The sequence below is a fragment of the Panulirus ornatus genome, chromosome 65 (genome assembly GCF_036320965.1).
Source record: "Panulirus ornatus isolate Po-2019 chromosome 65, ASM3632096v1, whole genome shotgun sequence".
NCBI lineage: Eukaryota > Metazoa > Arthropoda > Malacostraca > Decapoda > Palinuridae > Panulirus > Panulirus ornatus.
The window spans coordinates 16957177-16982367 of NC_092288.1; the positions used below are offsets into that span (position 1 = coordinate 16957177).

Sequence of the window (25191 nt, forward strand, 5' to 3'; positions counted from 1 at the left end):
CTTCTTTCACACACTTTACCAAACTCAGTCACCAGCTTCTGCAGTTTCTCACATGAATCAGCCACCAGCGCTGTATCATCAGCGAACAACAACTGACTCCCTTCCCAAGCTCTCTCATCCCCAACAGACTTCATACTTGCCCCTCTTTCCAAAACTCTTGCATTTACCTCCCTAACAACCCCATCCATAAACAAATTAAACAACCATGGAGACATCACACACCCCTGCCGCAAACCTACATTCACTGAGAACCAATCACTTTCCTCTCTTCCTACACGTACACATGCCTTACATCCTCGATAAAAACTTTTCACTGCTTCTAACAACTTTCCTCCCACACCATATATTCTTAATACCTTCCACAGAGCATCTCTATCAGCTCTATCATATGCCTTCTCCAGATCCATAAATGCTACATACAAATCCATTTGCTTTTCTAAGTATTTCTCACATACATTCTTCAAAGCAAACACCTGATCCACACATCCTCTACCACTTCTGAAACCACACTGCTCTTCCCCAACCTGATACTCTGTACATGCCTTCACCCTCTCAATCAATACCCTCCCATATAATTTACCAGGAATACTCAACAAACTTATACCTCTGTAATTTGAGCACTCACTCTTATCCCCTTTGCCTTAGTACAATGGCACTATGCACGCATTCCGCCAATCCTCAGGCACCTCACCATGAGACAAGGAAAAATTGCAGTGTCTTGACAGACATTGTCTTTGCAGCGTAGATAATACAAATTATTCTCACAAGTGAGCTTGATTACCAACTTTAACAGACTTTTCATTTTTCAGTGATGAACACCTTTCTCATTAATATTCAGAGGCATTATCCCTATTATCAATCCTTTCTCACCTTAATTCTCTCTATGTTTTGCATGTTCTTGCGTGAGTTAGTCTAATTTGTATAGATTAGGGTAAAGTTGCTCAAAAGTTCTCTTTATGAATATAGTTTATTTTCCTAATCTTAGAGTACGATCTATTCAAAGTCTCAGAGTCAACTTTTTAAATCAAAAGGACTGATGGCGTTCTCGTTGTCCAATAGAGCAGCAGAGGCTATTGACAGGATGTCACGAGAGACGGTCGAGTCGACTGTCCTGCATTTCAAGCTGTCTGTCGAGGTACTGGAGGTGATGTTAACCCAGCCAGTGACATATCAAGAGCATAGCAAGAGCCTTTATGGGATCAGAATCATTTTGAACACCTTGAGGAGGATGATCAACATTGTTCGACTGGTGGTTATAAACTTGAATCTGACCGTCTTAATGACCCTAGCAGCTGATGAGCTTAAAGCCTGGATAACCACACCTAACCAACCCAACAAATGGACCAATTCCTTATCGCTAACGATTGTGATGAATGATTGCATTCCCTGAGGAGGGCTTCCAAGATTACCCACTAGGGTGAGGGAAGAAACAGCCAAAGACAACGGTGTGTTCTCAGCATCCACAAACGTAAAGGCCGAGTCTGTGATATAGTGGCCGAGACAAATGAGAGAGAATGGGGAGGCGAAGTGTTATGAAACTTGGGTGAGACAGGGAAACCAACGGATCTGCATAACTTTTCCCCGTCCGTAATGGTGACAACCCGTTCATACAGATCCTGAGGGAAGTTTGGAGTGGTAATTCTGGTGTTCGGAGAGTAAGTTTGGAGGGATAACTCTACTCTGGGAAGGTGAGTTTGCAGTGCTAACTCTACTCTTGGGAGAGTACACTTGGAGTGGTAACTCTACTGCCAGGAGGGAGAGAGAGAGAGAGAGAGAGAGAGAGAGAGAGAGAGAGAGAGAGAGAGAGAGAGAGAGAGAGAGAGAGACGTGTGTTTATGCATGAGTGTACTACACATTCCCTCCTGTATCCAGACAGCAACACCGTCGCAAGCAGGTAGTTGCGAGCTCATTGTGTACCGTGAGTGTAATGAAGGATGGTTCTCGAGCTTTACACACGCGTCTTCCACACACACACACACACACACACACACACACACACACACGGCAACAAATGGCTGTTCCTCATCTCTTGGTAATTGGAAACCGCAAACAGTCTTGCAGACTTGATAACTCTGCTTCTTCCTTGCGAAGAGGCTTTTAAGTTCATGGCATTGTCCTTCATGTTTTGTTTTTCTTCTTGCCGCTAGAGCGTCAAGCACACTTCTACCCATCCTGTGGACAGTGGCCAAATGGGAAAAAGAGGACGCAAAGTGCACAAAAACTCCAGGGACTGGGCCTCAGTGATTTAATTACGAGTTACGTACTGAGAAAAAAACGTTAACAAGGTGTGGGCAGCCTCGTATGAATTATGTAGCAATTTACATAGTAAAGTGTACTGCATACAAATGCTGAGCCACAGTGATTGGACTGGGCAACACCAAAGTTAGGATACTTTCCATGTCCCTAAGGTGGAACATTGTTTTGGATGAAATGCTCACACATATCTTGTACACAGTTCCTGCTAGGAGTCATCTCTAAATTCACTTATTTGACAACAGCCAAGCACGCAACGTTGCAGGGTACGAGGAATAATTTTGCTGAAAAAAGTTTACATTTGGTCTGTGGAGTGACTAGGAGAGGCAGACTCCCACGAGTATCTCTTGACCAGTTTAAGACGAGTGGGCACAAACAGCATCGAGGTGTTTACTGGTCCTATGACTGTCATGATGATGGATGGATCTGCTTGTGTTAATTTCATGTTGCCGTGAGTCCAAAAGATTTTTATTCTTTCTGAAACATTGTTATAATTGTACGTTGGTAGACCTAAATATGTTGTGATTACTTCCATCCTTCGAGGTATAAGCATTTGCTAATTTACTAGCCCCTATCAGGCATTCTGACCCTAGTGTGTGTGAAGGAATCCAGAGGAAGTGTACCCCAGCTCCATCTTGGGTTATTTAGTTACGCCTGCGTCCTGCTTAGACCCACACAAATTACTGTCACACTGAAGGGAGTTTGATGAGGGGAAGAAAGTCATTTATAATCAGACTTTCATGGAAACATCGACAAGTTTTAGGACTGTAAAGATGACAGACATTTTCAGTTTTGGTGTGGTGGTGATGCTCAGTTATTGACCTTGACTCCCCTACACTGCATGAAAGCCATCGGTACGTGTTATAACAACAGTGCTATCTGAAGCACCAGTGCTTTTGTTGCAGGAGCCTGTCTGTCGTATATATAAGTTGTGAAAGATCATGTTCACTGGTCATGCTGACAGTATCATAACGGGCATCATTACTACTGACTCACATCGTCAACTGGGACTGTGATCTGAGAAGAGGCTTTAGGGGAAAGGGTTGGGGGAAACAGTGATGGGATGGCGTTGATTTCCCATGGGGCTGGGGTCGTGCAGCTGCTGCTGCTGCTCTCTCCTATGGTAAGGTTCATGAACAGTAGTCACACTGCAGCCATTCATCTCCTCACCATGTTGTCTTGTGTAGATCATCAAGCGTCTTGCTCTTTATATCTCAAAGTCGTAAAGGTCGAGTTCTCTCAGTTTCTCAGGGTGTTTCATAGGTTCCTTATCCTTGATAATGTCCTTGTGAGGTACGTCTGCATTCTCGCCTATAGACCAGAGGAAATGAAGGAATGAAAGAACCATGAGTTGAGAACCTGACTCTGTGATCACCTTACGTATACTCACAGGTCGTGACGATGTTAGAGCTGACAGAGGTGCTGGAAAGATGAAGATCACTCAAGTTCTTGGATAGAATGGCCAAAGTTCGTCTTCCTTTGGTCTTCCATGTTGGAGATTTATGGACTAACGTGTGTTTGTGTGTGTGCGTGTGTGTGTGTGTGTGTGTGTGTGTGTGTGTGTGTGTGTGTGTGTGTGTGTGATGCTCATCTCTGGCGATGCCTTGCACTTTACCTACAAGAACTTGTATCAATGTATGGGCCGTTGTGATGTTTGTTTCTTTCCTTCCACTGCTGATCTCTGGTACTCTGCACCTTCTCGTTTCTTTCCTAGTTTTCAACTATACGGATTCTAAGTATGGTAGATAGATCATTGTAGCTCACATTGGAAAAGGTCTTCTTTTTTTTTTTTTTTTAACCAGCTGTAAGTCATACTGTTTAGTAGATTTAAGTTCGCAGCGTATGGTCGCTGAGGACCAGCAGCTGTGTGACATGGTACAACAGAGGGAGCTGCTTGCTTGAGCTGACATCAAAATTGGGCACGGCAGTGCTGAGAGAGAGAGAGAGAGAGAGAGAGAGAGAGAGAGAGAGAGAGAGAGAGAGAGAGAGAGAGAGAGAGAGAGAGGTGGTTGAGCTGGCAACAAAGCGAGGTAGGATACTGCCGAGAGAATTAGTTGGGTTGGGATTAAAGCGAGACAGGGTACTGCTGAGAAAGAGTTAGCTGAGCTGAGAACAAAGGGAGGTAAGTTACTACTGAGAGAGAGAGAGAGAGAGAGAGAGAGAGAGAGAGAGAGAGAGAGAGAGAGAGAGAGAGAGAGAGAGAGAGTTAAGCTGAGAACAAAGCGAGGTAGGATACTACTGAGAGAAAGAGAGTGTGCTGAGTCAGATGAGAACAAAACTAGACAGGGTAGAGCAGAGAAGGTTCATTGAGCTGAAAAGAAAGCTAGACAAGGTTACCACTGAGAGAAAGTTGGTTGAGCTGAGAACACACAGCTAGACTGGGTACTACTGTGAGAGTTGGCGGAGTCGCCCCGTGAACGAGGAAACTATGCTAATTCCAATTGCTCATTACCAATGGAGGCCTTCCTGACACTGGTCGTTAGTGGGGTGTCCTCATGTGTTCATGGTAGGTATGGTCAACCCATTCTTTTTTTTTTCATTTTCATTCCATTTCTGCCGCGATCACCAGCATGATTACCTTACACTGTTGGGAGAGAGAGTCTGTGCCTTTTAACCTCCTTGGGGTCGAGGTGGCACGACGCCCCCTACCCAGGGTTCGAATCCTACACGAGGCAAAAATTTTTTTTCTCATTATGCCACTGGTACAAAGTTGCCTCATTACATAAACTTTCGGTCTTTCATATAGTGAGTTCGTCTGCTAGTTTCTAAAAAGTAGTTATATCTCAGAATTTCCGTCGTCTTATTACTAACTGAGAAGTTTTGCCTTGTCTTGCAAGGTTTGTTTAGTCTGTCCTTAAAAAGTCTTCATAGTTTAGACATGATAAGACGTAGTGTTTTGATATGCCTATTCGAACCGGTCTACTGAAATGAATCTTTTTGGGTTCTTCCTTAGTTATGGTTTTAAGATATGTCGTGGCCTAAAAAAGCACCAAGTTTATCATGCTCCCCTCGTCAGTAATACTCGCATGTCTGTCTCTGGCTTTAGAAACAAGTATATTACATTCCGATCTCAGGATATGTAGGGCAAGTCGTGAGGAAAAAGAATCCGAGATAGTTACACTGTCTTGGGTTGTGGTTTCAGCAAGTGGTGCGCGAACAGATCAGTTTATAGGGTATATGATCGACTGCTTATTGCAGAACTCTTCTCAACTCTATTACCATTAAGCTGGGTCTAGATGGCAGCACTTCCAGTTCTCCCAGTAGCAGAGTTAAGACAGCCGTCAGTATACACACTGTGTCTTATATTATTTCTAAGTCTGGCGTTTCTGTCAGTCGGCCTCTGGTGCTTCGTCCTGTACTGTGATCGTAAAGGTACAGTTGACCAGTGGTCGTCTGTCCTGCCCCGTCGTGGTCGCACAGGTACAGTTGACCAGCGGTCCTGCCCTATGGAGGTACAGGTAGGTACAGCCATGATAGTACAGGGGAGAGACAGATAACAAGAAGACCTGTTGTGTGTGAAGACATTGTCTACTGAGGAGTCACAGAAACATAAATTCCTAACCTGTATTGTATTTTCCTTTCATTCTACGTCGTAGGTCCCAGTTACGACAAAGGTCCTCCATGAGGAAGGTTCATCACTGAGGTATAAACAAATCGAACTTGATGAAGGAGGAAAGAGAGAGGAGGAAAAAATATTCAAAGAATGTTAGAGTAAGTGAAAACCCTGCCTTTTAAAAAAGTCCCAGGTTGTAACTGTTAGGAAAGACATGAGAAGGAAGAGAGTTCCAATATTTAGCGATGTAAGGAAAGAAACAAAAATCTGAAGGGACCAATCTTGAGTTGTCAACGTCCCTACAGTAACCATGTGAAGATACAGGTTTAGCAGAGCATAACGTGTTCAAGGTAAAAAGTGGTGGCATACAAGCAGCCAGTTGTCGGAAGTAGAGACCAAAATGAGAATTATGAAAGAAGGAAAGAGAATCAACACTAAGCCGTCAGATAAGTGGCTCAGATGTTTAGGACAGATTGGGATATCTAATAAGTTGCATCTCACTGGACAAAAGTCTCTCATGTATGTGTGTAGAGGTTGAGACATCAGTCATTTGTGTAATGAGTCACTGTTCAGATGAGAAGAATTTTCTTCAACAGAACAAAACTCTCATTTTCTTTTGAGCCAGACCTAGCTATCTGAGTGAGGTATCCAAGACGGTTCAGATTTTATGATGGTACTAATTATCTTCATTGTGTTAAGTGTTGGAATGAGATGGAGTGAGGATAGTGAATCGGATGCCTTCTCCCCACCCACCATTCTCCCTGGCATGTCAGCCGGCAAGATAAAAACCATAGACGTACGTCATATAGTATGGTGAGAGTACACTGACGTGGGAAGTTCATAGGAAAGAATGAATGGCCTATACAGTATATCTTTGATCTGAATTCATCCACTGGGTACTCTGAGAATGACAATTTTTTCTTCATCCGCCTATCTGCAAAAGTACAAGAAATTGAAATATCTTTGTCATGATGTCATTGTGGAACAGGCTTATTGGCTGAGGTATACCATCATTAATGTCAGTGTTTATATGCGTTTTCAGTATAGTGATAGTGTTCGCCACGAGGTTTTCCAGTTGCTAGTTCATTCCAGTGGTCCATATCTACTGCTGAGACAACTTCTGTCTCCATATGTAATGCGTATCTTTCCATTTAACTTCATGATGATTTTTTGCCATCATATCTCTATTTCACGTTGAACAATTATCATGAGAAATGATCAAATATTTTGACCACTTCTCGTAATCTTATAGTTTTTATATTCGTAAGACAAAATGATTTTAGGTTTTTTGAGTCTTATAAGGTTTATATCTGAGTGAAGAACTTAGCCTTGTTGCTCTTCTCTGTAGTTGTTTTAGTTTGTCTTTTGTAAAGTGTGGTGACCGGAACCCTTGTACAGTGTACTCTGGATGTGGTCTGGCTGGCTAGGTATTGTGTCGCTCGTTTAATAGTTTATATTTCGAACAATGGTCGTCCGTCCTGCCCTGTGGTTATACAAGTCCAGTCGACCAATGGTCGTCCGTCCTGCTCTATGATCGTACTCTTACAATCGACCAAAGGTCTCCCATTCTCTCCAGTAAGTGTTCCATCACAGGTGAACGAACATTCCATTTTCTCTCATGCTACTGTAGAATTTCAATGAAAAAAAAAAAAAATGAAACAGCTAAAATGCTCAGAGCCATTTATTTTTTTTTTTAATGTCGAGTTAACTAAATAATTTCTCGAGGTTCTCTGAGCTCTTGCGGTTACGTCCAAAAAAAATAATAGCCCGCTTTTGGCCCCGTGCCTCTGTGTAGTAAGTAGTACTATAGTAAACAATAGACTGCTTTACCTTGCGTTGCAACAAACAATAGACCGCATTTACTTGCGTTTGAGTAAACAGCAGACGATGCTGGAGTATAGTAAAAAAAAACCATTTACCTTGTTGTTACAGCAAATAATATGCCAATTTCCACGGCGCTGTTGTTACGAGAACAAATAGATGATAGACCGTGTTAACATAGCTGTGTTGGGGTGTGTGTTATAGCCCTGAACTTCGCCCACGTCACCACGTTTCGTCCTCGTCTTACGAAACAGTTTGGCACCACAACTTTGCATCCAACCCACTCCAACCACAAGAGGAGCCCAGGTCTAGCCGTTGTGAACATCGTCAATAATCAGTAGACTGCCAACTGCAGTGTGGGGTGTAAACAGAGGAGTGGGAGGGAGGTGTGTTAACCTTCTCCCTTCCCCTTCCCCACGTCCACTGAATTTGTAGCCTCACTGTCAATATTTTGCGTGTTTTCTCTATATACTTTTTTGCATTTTCCTACAGTCAGTTCAATGAACTATAAGTTATTACTATTATCATTATCATTGTCATTATTATTATCATAATTATTATCATTATCATTATTATTATTATTATTACTACTTTTTTTTTTTTTTTTTAAACTATTCGCCATTTCCCGCGTTAGCGAGGTAGCGTTAAGAACAGAGGACTGGGCCTTTTTTGGAATATCCTCACCTGGCCCCCCTCTGTTCCTTCTTTTGGAAAATTTAAAAAAAAAAACGAGAGGGGAGGATTTCCAGCCCCCCGCTCCCTCCCCTTTTAGTCGCCTTCTACGACACGCAGGGAATACGTGGGAAGTATTCTTAATCCCTTATCCCCAGGGATATTTATTATTACTACTACTATTATTATTATTATCATTATTATTATTATTATTATCATAATTATTATCATTATTATTATTATTATTATTATTATTATTATTATTATCAATATCATTATTATCATTATCATCATTATCATCATTATCATTATTATTATTATTATTATTATTATTATTATTATTATTATCAATATCATTATTATCATTATCATCATTATCATCATTATCGTTGTTGTTATTGTTATTATTATTATTATTATTATTATTATTGTTATCAGTATTATCATTATTACAGATCATGTTGTCCTGTGTCTCCGGCAGGTTCGATCGTCTCGCGGCAGAGCACCATTGTCTGAGGATCAAGCTGCTAGGAGACTGTTACTACTGCGTCAGTGGCCTGCCGGAGCCCAGGCCGGACCATGCCCACTGCTGCGTGGAGATGGGTCTGGATATGATCGAGGCCATAGCGTAAGTTGCTGAGGTTGACGTGCATGTGTGTTCCTCCTTGAGGACGAAGGCTCGAGCCTTGAGGACAGAGGTAGGAAGTGTAAGGGTATGAGCCTTGAGGGCTGTGGTATGAGCCTTGAGGGCTGTGGTATGAGCCTTGAGGGCTGTGGTATGAGCCTTGAGGGCTGTGGTAGGAAGTGTGAGGCCTTTCGTACTATGGTTGGAGCGTTGAGGACTGTGGTGGTGGGGGCTGTGAGGGCGATGATATGATCCTTGAGGACGGTAATATGAGCTTTCAGGACTGTGGTATGAACTTTAGAGGACGATGGTATGAACCTTGAGGGCGAAGGTCTTAGCCTTAAGGACTGTTGGTGTGAACCTTAAGGACTGTGATATGAGCCTTGAAGACGTTGGTGTGAGTCTAGAGGGCGGTGGTGTGAGCCTTAGTAACACGATACGAGTCTAAAACACGGCAGTCTGGCCCTTGGGTATGATGTCTAAGGCTTTGATCTGACAGGAGGAAAGGTCAAATATAGGCCAGGCCTTGATATTCAACAGCCAGACCCTTGTGATCAATGATGTTGTTGCTACTGTCATTATTTGTGTTACTGGGAGAAAGTCTAACACTGGTGTTGTCCTGTCTCTTATCCTTGTGTATATGTGCCGTATCTTTACTCATATGTGCATACACATACAGAGAGACAGACAGACACACACACACACACATACACTAGGCTAAGCAAGGTAACCATCTATCGACCAGCCACGAGGGAAGGATGAAGACTTGGGCCGAGTGTGGGCAGACTGCCGCACACAGGATTCGTACCCATGCGGGTCTGACCCCGGGCGGGCTCGTGGTGGCTCCTGGTGTGTTTATATAGACATACATCAGCTATAAGTGAAGGAATGATTCCAGTTGAATATAACAGTACATTCATGAATACATTTATAGCTATAGGAGATTGCCCATAACAGCGAATGACCCATGCATACTCAATAGCGTGTGAGGTATTCACAAAAATAGCTTTGTAACCTGTCCGTTCATAAAACAATATAATATTCTTCATCATCAGTCAGATTACTGAAATATGATTACAATATGATTACGAAATAATGTTCCCTCTCATCATTATGAAAGAGAGTAGTTGCAATGTAATTACAATAATAAATGAAATATACTTTTCATTACCATTATTAAGAAGAGCGTAATAACTATACCATATGATTACAATAATGGTTATCATCATCAGGTAGTAAAGTAATTACATCATGATGATCATTATCATCATCAAGCAGAGAGTAATTACTGCATTATCAGAGCTGCCAAGAAACTACCATTCATGTAATATATTTACTTACAAAACTAGGCGATCTTAAAGCCCATCCTAACATTAACCAAATCATTATGAGAGAAATGACAAAACACGAAAACGTAAAAAAAAAGTTGTTTACCCAGGTCAACCCCCGCCACATGACCCTCCCTAATCACTCTCCCTTACAACGGTTACTGCCAGACTAAGAGACCAGCGGTTCGCCTGTACAGATTGGTGTTGGACGGCGGGAATCAAGTGTGATGTTGGGATTTAGATAACTCTGTTAAGTACTGGCACCTGATGAGGTGGGGTGTCTCCACGAAACATGTCGTCCCACATGTTAAATAAGATTGTATGAACTCCTACTGAAGTGCGATTTCATACTACCATCACGGACAAGTGTGATCATCATATCTACATAACCAAGTATTGGCAGCCAGTGTCCCGTATAGACTACATAAACACGTTTCCCACTTCACCCATGCTGATAAAAGGGGACCATAACCTCACCCTCTGGGGGGCGGGTGATTACAGTGCTTTTCCAACTGCTGATCTTAAGGGTCGAAAGTCCCTCTGGAGACCACGAGAGAAGGCTGGGAAGTACTTCTCAAGGGTGGGGTTGGGGTGGGGGTTGGGTTGGGTGGCGGGAGTGGGGGTGGGCGTTTGGTGGGGTGCGGGTGGGGGGTTGGGATCGGGGCGAGGTGGGGGTGAGAGGTTGGGGGATCTCTTGCTACCTATGCCTCTGCAATTCAAGTCGCCTCATCTGATATACAGTAGAGACGCGGGTGATTAGGTCAGCCTGGTGAGGGGTTGGGGCTCGCTGGGCAGCTGGAGGGTGAATTTCTGGGGAGAAGGGGAAGTGGGACTCTGGCTGGCCAACTGTTGTCACCAGTTCCTCCTAGAATAGTGAAGGTCCTATACCAAGGTGAGGTGGGTCCTTCCCTCTGGCATGTTGTGCGCATGTGGTCACCAGGCTAAGTCGCACCTCGGTTATGGCACTGAGCATTCACTAGGGATTCAGTTACCCTGATGTTTTTTTTTTTTCGTAACAAAATGATAAATGAACATTCTACCATTTTATTTTCATTATCCTCATAAGTCACATAAGTCACTCAGCTTTAATCTGGTGCGTCGCATGCAGCCTCTGCCACAATAATGAACGATAAGTATCTTATAATTCAAGAGGAAATTATAATGAAAATGTAACATAATATCTCAATACAGAGGAGTGTTCTCCATGGAACAATTGCATGGCTTTAACTGCACCGTAGTTATTGATAGCGAAATAAACATAGGTAGAAATATTGTCTGGAATATATATATATATATATATATATATATATATATATATATATATATATATATATATATATATATATATATATATATATATATACATACACACAAACAAAGTGCATATGAACGCGCACCTTCATAGAACATACAAACCTCCAACAGCTATAACTGTAGAAAGTCTGGCCAAGTTGATGTGGAAGGCTGAAGCGTAGCTCCTGGTCACAGGAAGGGTCGAGGGAGGACAAAGCGATGCGTGAGCCTCTACCACGCTGCACGTGAGGTAGGATGGGGGTAATGGGAGGTGACGCCACCTGGAGGGCGATGTAATGGAAGATTGCAGATGGTAGGAGGATGCTGTCATCATCTGATGAAATACCGCAGCTCCCAGACACCACCGGTGTCACACAACTTCAGACATCACCGATATCACACAGCATCAGACACCACCGGTGTCACACAGCATCAGACACCACCGATGTCACACAGCATCAGACACCACCGGTGTCACACAGAATCAGACACCACCGGTGTCACACAGAATCAGACACCACCGGTGTCACACAATATCAGACGCCACTACTATTACACAGCTCCAAACATCAACAAACACCATCAGTGTCACACAGCAACAGACACCACCGGTGTCACACAGCATCAGACATCACCGGTGTCACACAGCAACAGACACCACCGGTGTCACACAGCAACAGACACCACCGGTGTCACACAGCATCAGACACCACCGGTGTCATACAGCAGCAGACACCACCGGTGTCACACAGCATCAGACACCACCGGTGTCACACAATATCAGACGCCACTACTATTACACAGCTCCAAAAATCAACAAACACCATCAGTGTCACACAGCAACAGACACCACCGGTGTCACACAGCACAAGACACCACCAGTGTTAACCAACACCAGACTGTTATCCCAGTTAACATATTGGCTCTTACCCACTTTATTACTATATCTTTATGAGCACAATTAAACGACATAAATAGTCCTCATTTACTAGGATGAAAATCGATAAATATGATCAGTAAATTAATTCGTACATGGTGATACGTCATTATTTATTGTCAGTTTTATCATTGGGTTCATCGTTATCAGTTAAGGTCTGAATTTGATCAACGATGCCTCCCCTCCCGTTATCAGTTTGGGTCTGGATTAAATTTTCTTTTGCAGCTTCTTGCGTTATAAGTTTTGGTCCTGAATTCTATCTTTACCAGCGACGCCTTTTCCCAGCACGGCTTCCACTGGCGTCCAAACTTTTCTGAGCACACGTCGCTGCACCTCTATACCACCCTTGCTCCTCGACACACAAACACACACGGACACACACACACACACACACACACACACACACACACACTCTCTCTCTCTCTCTCTCTCTCTCTCTCTCTCTCTCTCTCTCTCTCTCTCTCTCTCTCTCTGTCTCTCTGTCTGTCTGTCTCTCTCTCTCTCTCTCTCTCTCTCTCTCTCTCTCTCTCTCTGTCTGTCTGTCTGTCTGTCTGTCTGTCTGTCTCTGTCTCTGTCTGTCTGTCGCTCTCTCTCTCTCTCTCTCTCTCTCTCTCTCTCTCTCTCTCTCTCTCTCTCTCTCTCTCTCTCTCTCTCTCTCTTTTCATGTCCTTCTTCGTCTCCGCCTATGCATATTCTTGTTGCCTTTATTCTTATCCATCTATCCATTATTCCCCTTTCGCTCACTTACTGTGTCTGCATTTTCATATCTTTTGACATATCACATTTTCTGTTTATTTCGTATTCGCTCCTATTCCGGTGCCATGTCGAACTGGATTCTCCTTTCGTCTCCATCGTCTAAAACCTTCTTAGTTCAAATCCTCTCTCCAGACTGACTCACAATACACGTCTTATAACACCTCACCTCACTTTCCCTGCCTACAGAACCTACTTCATGCCTGAGGTTCAGTAGCCCTCATGATCCTTTCACGTATCTGCTCTTTCATGAGCTCTGGATGATGGGCCGTACACCTGCTCTTTCATTACTCACGGGTGATGGGCCGTACACCTGCCCTTTCATTACTCACGGATGATGGGCCGTACACCTGCCCTCAGTAGTCAAGGATGATGGGCCGTACACCTGCCCTTTCAGTACTCACGAATGATGGGCCGTACACCTGCCCTCAGTAGTCAAGGATGATGGGCCGTACACCCGCCCTTTCAGTACTCACGGATGATGGGCCGTACACCTGCCCTTTCATTACTCACGGATGATGGGCTGTACACCTGCCCTTTCATTACTCACGGATGATGGGCCGTACACCTGCCCTTTCAGCAGCCCCTGCATGTTGGATCGTACACCTGCCCTTTCAGTATAGCCTCCGCTTTATATGACTCCCTCTCATCTTCATTTCTCCCCCCTCCCCTCCCTCTCCTTCCCCCCACGGCAGAACTCGGCTAATCCACCCCTGCTTGGCTTTCATCACCCGGGTCTTCCACACCTCCTCTACCTTCCTCGTCAAATGAGCAGCCAAGACTTTTTCGTTTTCTTTTCCGAAACATGCGGAGGACATCCGGGCTCATCTCGCATGATCTTTCGATGCCCTCGTCTTCGTCATGACGTTCATCTTGCTTTCCTACGCACTGACGTGAAAAGAAAAAAATTTCTTTATAAAAATCACTTGAGAATCACCGTCGGTCATTCACGCTTCCAGAAAATGCTTCCATCTCGACAAAAAGAGAAAATGCTGAGATTACTGACGAAAAATTTCTTTCAGTCTATTTCCAGGTTTTGCTTCAATGTCGTAGTTTCTCCTACGGCCTTTTAAGGCAAAAGTATTATCTAGTGAAGCTCATTTCGCCATGAAACTATATATATATATATATATATATATATAATATATATAGGAATCACTTGCTTTATTATCCTGTCTCTATCAATAGCGACGGATGGGGAGGAACCTTCTGATTTATTCTCCTGTCTCTAACAATAGTGGTGGATGGGGAGGAGCCTCTTGTGTTATTATCCTGTTTCTATCCTTAGTAAGGGGTGGGAGGGAGGCATCTGCTTTACTGCACTGTCTCCATCTATAGTGGTGGGTGGGGAGGAGCCCTCTACTCTACTATGCTACCCTACAGCAGAGAACATCGTCTTAGAGCATTATACTTTTATCAGGCTTATCACCTGTATGTATTTTTTGCAGGTGTAAGGAATGATTACAAAGACTTAGTTTATCTAATGGATTACTCTAACCTGGGAATTACCTACTTGTACAGTATGGGGAGAGAGATCATCTCTTAATTTGTTTATCGACTGCCAGGGATCATTAAGACCGTCATTGTCAAGTTATAATCACCTGTCGAAAATCTTGAACACCTTCTTCAGGTGTTCAAGATTAAGTGTAAGACCATAAACATACGTGTACATACTCTGCACATATGGTCCTTGAATTCCATTGTGCCTCTTACAAGGTAATTTGCATCCACATCCCTTCATGCTGGGAACCCGGATCTGAGACCGTAATACAACTATGTCAGTCTTGCTCGAATCCTTCTCAGGGCAGGAGCTTGGGTACCCTCGTCCCAGGAGCTCTAGAGATTGCCTGGTTTACGGTAAACTGAGCACCACAAAGCTCTTTTGATCTCCATTGATCCCCGCCCTGTCTTGATGTGTAGTTGCATCAACAGTGTGTTTACGTTGGCGGCTTTCCTCGCTGGGGGTAAATCTCTGTCTCGAAACTGAATATAATCTTGCACTCAAGAAATGAGGTATTGTATGGCCGTCAAAGTCAGCTTTATTTTCTTTCTTCTGCTTTATGTTCTGGGCTCCGCTTACGAACAAATGTCCTCATCAAGGTCAGACCCTAATATTAATACCACATAAAGGCGGTCCTGTCTTTTGTTTACCTGTCTGAGGACATGCTAAGCAAGTTGCCAGAGCAAGAACTTGCCAAACTCACGTAGATTAACCTCTATTCACAAATACACATTGCTGGCTCCTGAGGTAATAAGTGAATTTTTAAGGAAAACATTTTGCTTTCAGCGGGTAGGTTGTACCACAGAAGAATGCCAATCCACCGTTCAGGGTATTATGGCAAGGGAAGGAAGGAGTAGAGGGGATGAGGAATGGAGGGTAGCTATAGAAGGAAGGATTGATGGTGGTGAAGGAGGATGCAGAAACCGTCCACAGGAGCGGGCACACAAAGGTTCAGACGGCATGAATCTGAGAGTAATGTATGAATCCGGCTAAAGACACAGGGCAGTGTGAAGAGAAGAGGAAAGAAATCCATGAGTTTTGCTGTTAGTATACAACATCTCATTTGAAATGAGTCAGATCGTAGCTGTTAGGAAAGATATGAGAAGGTAAAAAGTTCCAAGGTTTAGCTGTGTAAGGCAAGAAATAGAAATCAAATGGCCCAACTTTTAAGTAGCCAGCGGTAGCACAGTAATGAGACGCAGTGTCATGCCGAGCATAACCTTGTATTTGCTCAATTTTTATTCCACTTTTATTCATTCCTATCTTATCTCATTCATTTCTTTCCTCCGTGAGATGATCCTTAAACTCATGAATCCTGAAATGTATCATGAATTCAGTGACGTCATTCTCTTAATAAATGTATGAATCCTTATCATATTTTCCTGCGTTGAGTAACCTATAGGATTATTTTTTGACATGTTACAATTGATGGACTGGCGGTGTAGGACAGTGTCAGCGATGTAGGGGTTCCATCCGCTGTCAAATCCACTCCCAGATATCCAAGACACTTCACTTCCTCCAGTTTTTCTCCATTCAAACTTACCTCCCAATTGACTTGTCTCTCAACACTACTGTACCTAATAATCTTGCTCTTATTCACATTTACTCTCAGCTTTCTTCTTTCATACACTTTACCAAACTCAGTCACCAGTTTCTGCAGTTTCTCACCCGAATCAGCCACCAGCGCTGTATCATCAGCGAACAACAACTGACTCACTTCACAAGCTCTCTCATCCACAACAGACTGTAACTTGCCCCTCTCTCCAAAACTATTGCATTCACCTCCTAACAACCCCATCCATAAACAAACTAAACAACCATGAAGACATCACGGACCCCTGCCGCAAACCTACATTCACTGAGAACCAATCACTTTCCTCGCTTCCTACACGTACACATGCCTTACGTCCTCGATAAAAACTTTTCACTGCTTCTAACAACTTGCCTCCCACACCATATATTCTTAATACCTTCCACAGGGCATTTCTATCAACTCTATCATATGCCTTCTCCAGATTCATAAATGCTACATACAAATCCATTTGCTTTTCTATTTCTTGCATACATCCTTCAAAGCAAACACCTGATCCACACATCTTTGACCACTTCTGAAACCACACTGCTCTTCCCCAATCTGATGCTCTGTACATGCCTTCTCCCTCTCAATCAATATCCTCCTATATAATTAACCAGGAATACTCAACAATCTTATACCTCTGTAATTTGAGCACTCACTTTTATCCCTTTTGCCTTTGTGCAATGGCACTATGCAAGCATTCCGCCAATCCTCAGGCACCTTACAATGAGTCATACATACATTAAATAACCTCACCATCCAGTCAACAATATAGTAACCCCCCTTTTTTAATAGATTCCACTGCAATAACATCCAAACCCGCTACCTTGCCGGCTTTCATCTTCTGCAAAGCTTTTACTACCTCCTTTCTATTTACCCAATCATTCTCCCTAACCCTCTCACTTTGCACACCACCTCGACCAAAACACCCTATATCTGCCACTCTATCATCAAACACATTCAACAAACCTTCGAAATACTCACTCCATCTCCTTCTCACATCACCACTACTTGTTATCACCTCCCCATTAGCCCCCTTCACTGATGTTCCCATTTGTTCCCTTGTCTTACACACTTTATTTACCTCCTTCCAAAACGTCTTTTTATTCTCCCTAGAATTTAATGATATTCTCTCACCCCAACTCTCATTTGCCCTCTTTTTCACCTCTTGCACCTTTCTCTTGACCTCCTGCCTCTTTCTTTTAAACATCTCCCAGTCATTTGCATTATTTCCCTGCAAAAATCTTCCAAAAGCCTCTCTCTCCTCTTTCGCTAACAATCTTACTTTTTCATCCCACTACTCACTACCCTTTCTAATCAACCCACCTCCCACGCTTCTCATGCCACAAGAATCTTTTGCGCAAGCCATCACTGCTTCCCTAAATACATCCCATTCCTCCCCCACTCCCCTTACTTCCATTGTTCTCACCTTTTTCCATTCTATACTCAGTCTCTCCTGGTACTTCCTCACACAAGCCTCCTTTCCAAGGTCACTTACTCTCACCACTCTCTTCACTCCAACATTCTCTCTTCTTTTCTGAAAATCTCTACAAATCTTCACCTTCGCCTCCACAAGATAATGATCAGACATCCCTCCAGTTGCCACTCTCAGCACATTAACATCCAAAAGTCTCTCTTTCGCGCGCCTATCAATTAACACGTAATCCAATAACGCTCTCTGGCCATCTCTCCTACTTACATGCGTATACTTATGTATATCTCGCTTTTTAAACCAGGTATTCCCAATCACCAGTCCTTTTTCAGCGCACAACACTACAAGCTCTTCACCATTTCCATTTACAACACTGAACACCCCATGTATATATATATATATATATATATATATATATATATATATATATATATATATATATATATATATATATGGTTGAAGTGAAGTGAAAGTAGGAGAGTTGAAAAAGGAGAAGGATTCTGACTCCGATCTGGCTTAGAAATAGAGAAGATGATTAATATTCATTACTAGGGGCCATGAAACCCGTGAAGGTATGTTAAGTAACCGCGCAGAAGTAAACTGATCTCGTCACCAGTACAGCGTTCCCAGATTTTGGAAAACAGATTTGGTGATGTTTACCATGTGGGGTTATCAGGTTAGATGCGAGGATGTTATTACGCCCAACATGTTTATGTTATTGCAAAGTTGAGGCGTAGTATTTTGAAAAAAAAAAATTGAGAATTAAAGTTACATAGATACTAGGACCACACAGATCCAAGGCGCAAGCGAGGTGGTCTGGCCTAGAAAGACATATAAGTAGAAATTGCATTTTAGCCTTTTTGAATTTAACCAAGTTGCTGCTTAATTCAGGGAGCTCCACAGGTCTATATCAAAAGAAATCATGAGTTTAGTGTAGGGAAAAAACACGAGTGTTAGAGTCAGGAAGTGTGAGGAAGAGCCGATAAGGAAGCATCTGCGTAAGAGTTCATAGAGTTTGTGGTTGAAGAAACATCAGTGATGGAGAGAAGAAAGAGGCTGGGCTATATGACAGAACTCCATGGACACAGCTGTTTGATGGAAGGAAGAAGTCGTTCCATCAACGACTACCAAGATGGAAGTGCCAGGAAGAGAAACACCAAAGGAAGGAAAGTCCAGAAAGCAAAGACATGTCACACCCTGTAAAATGCTGTGGAGAGATGTCGAGGGGCCGCAACAAGAGATTCGCCAAATTCCCGAAGAGTTGAGGGCCTTATAGGTCATGTGAAGGAAGAGAATGAATTTCTTTGTCTTTTATAAAAGTGAAACCTAAGAAAAGACTAAAATACTTTTGTGAAAATAGAAGTGAAGGCGATTAGAAGAATAAGAGCGGTCTCCTACCACAGGGATGGGCTGCACCAAGGCATGCTTACAAGAAGAAGGAAAATTTTGGGTCTCCAGACAAAATAAGCGAGCAAGGGTCGGTGTTAGCTGAGAGGCTCACACTTTTAGGACACGAGGAGGGTATGTCATCCAAACTTTTAGCTGGGGGAGTATTTGAAGGGCCTTGCAAGATGAATTTTCTAAAGATGGCATAGACTCAGTTGGATGAGATGGAGGGACGGGGGAGGAAAGGAAGGACTATACATGGAATCATCCGAAGAGAAATTAGAGGAAAAGAAGTTGCTGAGTTGTGCAGTTGAAGAATTATCTATACACTGAGTATGTTATCAATGAGGAGAAAATGGTGATATGTAGGAGTTACCAGAGAGGAATTTGGTTAAGGATCGTAATGATTTATCACTTAAAGAAGAGGTCAACAGAGTACGCTTTTTTGGGGGTGGGTGAAGTGTCTTTGACTCTATGAAAGACAGCAGTTAGAATGTAGGAGAGGGGAAGAGATTCGTGGCCTTATTTGCTCTTACCTTTGATGCGACAGGCACTAGAGCTAAAACCATCAAACTATGACTGAGGTAAGAATGAATCGTTGGAAGGCGGGACGTAGACAAGTTTATGGTGACTTCCACTATCTCAGCTCACAAAGCAGTACTGGTCCGATGGAAAGTTAGTACAAAAGACGTTGCGAGGAAGACTATCGAATCCTTCAAAAGCACTAAAGTTGGCGTTTCGGGAGGGTGAGGCAGATGTGCCCAGTTTGAAGTGCCAAAAATCAGGTCATGAAAGATAAGACGTTCCAGATCGTCGTCGAGAAGTAACAATGGAAGGAGTTTGACTTTGCTGGAGTTATCTATCCAAAATCGATCCGCTCCAAGTCTTTGTGGTGTGTATTGAAGTCTCCTGCGCATTGAATTCTAATGTGTGGATGGAAAGAAAGCAATACCTCGAAGTAGGACGTCAGATCGAAGGGGATTTGTATAACCAACAAATACTCTATGTCTACGGTTGGGTCCCATGGATTTTAAAACGATCCCTATTTTGTAGTATGGGTTGGTAAGGGTAAATGCGAGGCACAGGTTTTAATGATTACTCTTGATGCTCTCCATAGTAATTACTTCCAAAATATAAGACAATTAAAGTGAATCATAAATGTTTGAGAATAGTGTACTCTACATTATGTACAGTGAGAAATATATCTAAGCAAAGCAGGGCTGCCTGTATGAGACAAGGCATGAAAGGCATTCTCGAAAATCCCTCATACTCTCTGTCATATCGTCTGAAAGGAAAATGTAAGGAGAGTGTCGAATATACGAAACATAAAAACAAAGTTATAGGGATAAAGAAAACTTGACCCAAATAGCTTTAAAGATGGGAGACTCAAGGTCTATGAGGCAAGCAAGAAGGTGATTTTATACAACATTAAGCACAAATACCACCCTTAAGGATGGACAGCTTGATAGAGATTTTATTATAAAAAGATTTGTCAGTGAACAGGAGAGACAGCCTTGGACAGCTAGGTGTCAAGGAGGAGATGATCTGGTAAGGATAGAGAGCAAAAATATCCTGCAAAAATGGAGAGAAAAAAAATCCAGGTATTGGAGCTAATTAGAAGTGTGGCAGATGCCAATCTCTAGATAATGGTAAAGAGGACACTGGGAACCATTCAGTCCTCCTCGACCTGTAGCCCCGTTCTGACACATCGCTGGGGGTGTATTTGTCTGGCTGGGTTTTCAGGCACTTTTTTTTTTGTGAAATGAAAATGAAGATTTTCATTTCACGACAAAGTGTCACGTCAGTTACGTGTTATCAAAATTTGTGTGTGTGTGTGTGTGTGTGTGTGTGTGTGTGTGTGTGTGTGTGTGTGTGTGTGTGTGTGTGTGTGTGTGTGTGTGTGTGTGTGTGTGTGTGTTTGCGTGCGTGTGATAAAGCAAGCAAGTGCGAGTTTGTGGATTGAGTTCCAGCAACCTACATGTACAGAGTGCAACAGAAAGGAAATCCAGCATTCTGGACCAAGGAAGGGAATATAACAACCATTGCAATGCTGGGTAACTGAAGCAACTCGTTAACCTTCCGAATACCTTATTGATCGAAGATTCTCTACCTCTCTGCCACCCACTATACCATTATATATATATATATATATATATATATATATATATATATATATATATATATATATATATATATATATATATATATATATATATATATCAGCTGGCTTTCTTATGTCAACACAATCTGTGGAATTCATCTTTCTTCACGTTACAAATTTCTTGCATTGCTCACATATCCCACGACATCCATTCTGTGGAGCGAAACACAAAAGGTCACAGACGCCCCAGCAACAGGCCCAGCAGGAGACGGTCTTTCTCACGCTTTAAGAATTCATCACATGACTCACTTTACACATACACAAAGGTATGACCAGACCATAAAGATTTACAGTTAGCTTTTAAAACGTATGGTTTAACACTTAACAGAGTACATTGCAATTAGCTGGAGTACAGAGGAGTTATCAGTACAGAAAGTATACCCCATTTTAGGAAGCTATAAAGGAAAGAGAAATGCTTCTAAATGCAAGAATTTCAATTGTCATGAATAAAGGCATCTGCGTTAGTACATTTCTTTTTTTTTTTTTTCGTGTCGAACCCATACTTTGATATTGTATATCCTCAGTCACTGGTCTCAGGGCAGACCCAATGAGCTGAGAGAAAGCGAATTTCATTTCCGAAAAGAGTCCTTACCAGCTCAGGTGATCTGCGGATTTCCATTGTCACAAAACGCCACGCAGAGCTCCACACAAAAGCAATGGCAATGTTTACTTCAGAGACCTTTTTTTTTTTTTTCCGCCAGATCAAAACACTAGAACAAAGAGGTATATATATATATATATATATATATATATATATATATATATATATATATATATATATATATATATATATTTTTTTTTTTTTTTTTTTCATACTATTCGCCATTTCCCGCATTTGCGAGGTAGCGTTAAGAACAGAGGACTGGGCCTTAGAGGGAAAATCCTCACCTGGCCCCCTTCTCTGTTCCTTCTTTTGGAAAATTAAAAAAAAACGAGAGGGGAGGATTTCCAGCCACCCACTCCCTCCCCTTTTAGTCGCCTTCTACGACACGCAGGGAATACGTGGGAAGTATTCTTTCTCCCCTATCCCCAGGGATAATATATATATATATATATATATATATATATATATATATATATATATATATATATATATATATATATATATATATATATATATATATATTGTAGCCCGCTCAACAAAGAAAATGATGACGATAGATCTCCTGGTAAAACGTTGGCCATTTGCAAACCATATGTACATTGACTTCACCATTGCTGACGGGATCACGCGAGACGCAGACGGTTTAACGTAAGGTGCTACAGTGGCCCATTGTGTTTACTGTTAGCTGTGTAACACTATTGTCGTTCGTTATCCACGCACTGCCTCGCCTGGGGTTGGGGGAAAATGTTTTTTTAGTGTCAGTTATTACATGCAAATGTGTTGCGTAAGGATATTTACATTTCAGTTGTTTGATATAGAATCGACTGATATATATATATATATATATATATATATATATATATATATATATATATATATATATATATATCTATATATATATATATATATAAGAGTAAATGTGAATAAGAGCAAGGTTATTAGGTACAGTAGGGTTGAGGGTCAAGTCAATTGGGAGGTGAGTTTGAATGGAGAAAAACTGGAGGAAGTGAAGTGTTTTAGATATCTGGGAGTGGATCTGGCAGCGGATGGAACCATGGAAGCGGAAGTGGATCATAGGGTGGGGGAGGGGGCGAAAATCCTGGGGGCCTTGAAGAATGTGTGGAAGTCGAGAACATTATCTCGGAAAGCAAAAATGGGTATGTTTGAAGGAATAGTGGTTCCAACAATGTTGTATGGTTGCGAGGCGTGGGCTATGGATAGAGTTGTGCGCAGGAGGATGGATGTGCTGGAAATGAGATGTTTGAGGACAATGTGTGGTGTGAGGTGGTTTGATCGAGTGAGTAACGTAAGGGTAAGAGAGATGTGTGGAAATAAAAAGAGCGTGGTTGAGAGAGCAGAAGAGGGTGTTTTGAAGTGGTTTGGGCACATGGAGAGGATGAGTGAGGAAAGATTGACCAAGAGGATATATGTGTCGGAGGTGGAGGCAACAAGGAGAAGAGGGAGACCAAATTGGAGGTGGAAAGATGGAGTGAAAAAGATTTTGTGTGATCGGGGCCTGAACATGCAGGAGGGTGAAAGGAGGGCAAGGAATAGAGTGAATTGGAGTGATGTGGTATACCGGGGTTGACGTGCTGTCAGTGGATTGAATCAAGGCATGTGAAGCGTCTGGGGTAAGCTATGGAAAGCTGTGTAGGTATGTATATTTGCGTGTGTGGACGTATGTATATACATGTGTATTGGGGGGGTTGGGCCATTTCTTTCGTCTGTTTTCTTGCGCTACCTCGCAAGCGCGGGAGACAGCGACAAAGTATAAAAAAAAAAAAAAAAAAAAGAAATGTGTGTGTGTGTGTATGTGTGTGTGTACGTGTAGGAAGAGAGGAAAGTGATTGGTTCTCAGTGAATGTAGGTTTGCGGCAGGGGTGTGTGATGTCTCCATGGTTGTTTAATTTGTTTATGGATGGGGTTGTTAGGGAGGTGAATGCAAGACTTTTGGAAAGAGGGGCAAGTATGAAGTCTGTTGTGGATGAGAGAGCTTGGGAAGTGAGTCAGTTGTTGTTCGCTGATGACACAGCGCTGGTGGCTGATTCATGTGAGAAACTGCAGAAGCTGATGACTGAGTTTGGTAAAGTGTGTGAAAGAAGAAAATTAAGAGTAAATGTGAATAAGAGCAAGGTTATTAGGTACAGTAGGGTTGAGGGTCAAGTCAATTGGGAGGTAAGTTTGAATGGAGAAAAACTGGAGGAAGTAAAGTGTTTTAGATATCTGGGAGTGGATCTGGCAGCGGATGGAACCATGGAAGCGGAAGTGGATCATAGGGTGGGGGAGGGAGCGAAAATCCTGGGAGCCTTGAAGAATGTGTGGAAGTCGAGAACATTATCTCGGAAAGCAAAAATGGGCATGTTTGAAGGAATAGTGGTTCCAACAATGTTGTATGGTTGCGAGGCGTGGGCTATGGATAGAGTTGTGCGCAGGAGGATGGATGTGCTGGAAATGAGATGTTTGAGGACAATGTGTGGTGTAAGTAACGTAAGGGTAAGAGTGATGTGTGGAAATAAAAAGAGCGTGGTTGAGAGAGCAGAAGAGGGTGTTTTGAAATGGTTTGGGCACATGGAGAGAATGAGTGAGGAAAGATTGACCAAGAGGATATATGTGTCGGAGGTGGAGGGAACGAGGAGAAGTGGGAGACCAAATTGGAGGTGGAAAGATGGAGTGAAAAAGATTTTGTGTGATCGGGGCCTGAACATGCAGGAGGGTGAAAGGAGGGCAAGGAATAGAGTGAATTGGATCGATGTGGTATACCGGGGTTGACGTGCTGTCAGTGGATTGAATCAGGGCATATGAAGCGTCTGGGATAAACCATTGAAAGCTGTGTAGGTATGTATATTTGCGTGTGTGGACGTATGTATATACATGTGTATGGGGGTGGGTTGGGCCATTTCTTTCGTCTGTTCCCTTGCGTTGAATCAGGGCATGTGAAGCGTCTGGGGTAAACCATTGAAAACTGTGTAGGTATGTATATTTGCGTGTGTGGACGTATGTATATACATGTGTATGGGGGTGGGTTGGGCCATTTCTTTCGTCTGTTTCCTTGCGCTACCTCGCAAACGCGGGAGACAGCGACAAAGCAAAAAAAAAGAAAAAAAAAGATATATATATATATATATATATATATATATATATATATATATATATATATATATATATATATATATATATATATATATATATATAGTACATCTGAATGCGTACTTTCATAGAATACACAATACCCTCCATCAGCCAGAATTCGAACCCAAGACCTTTTGCGTGGTATTGGGAACATAACGGTTTGGCTA

The 25191-nt window shown here is 42.4% G+C and overlaps 1 protein-coding gene across 1 annotated transcript in view; it reads left to right on the forward strand.

Moving 5' to 3' along the window:
• Positions 1-25191, forward strand: part of LOC139746556 (adenylate cyclase type 6-like) — a 1154491-nt gene that overhangs the window by 930581 nt on the left and 198719 nt on the right. Inside the window, 1 exon segment of the mRNA XM_071657911.1 lies at positions 8781-8927. Within this exon segment, the coding sequence (XP_071514012.1) occupies positions 8781-8927 (147 nt within the window).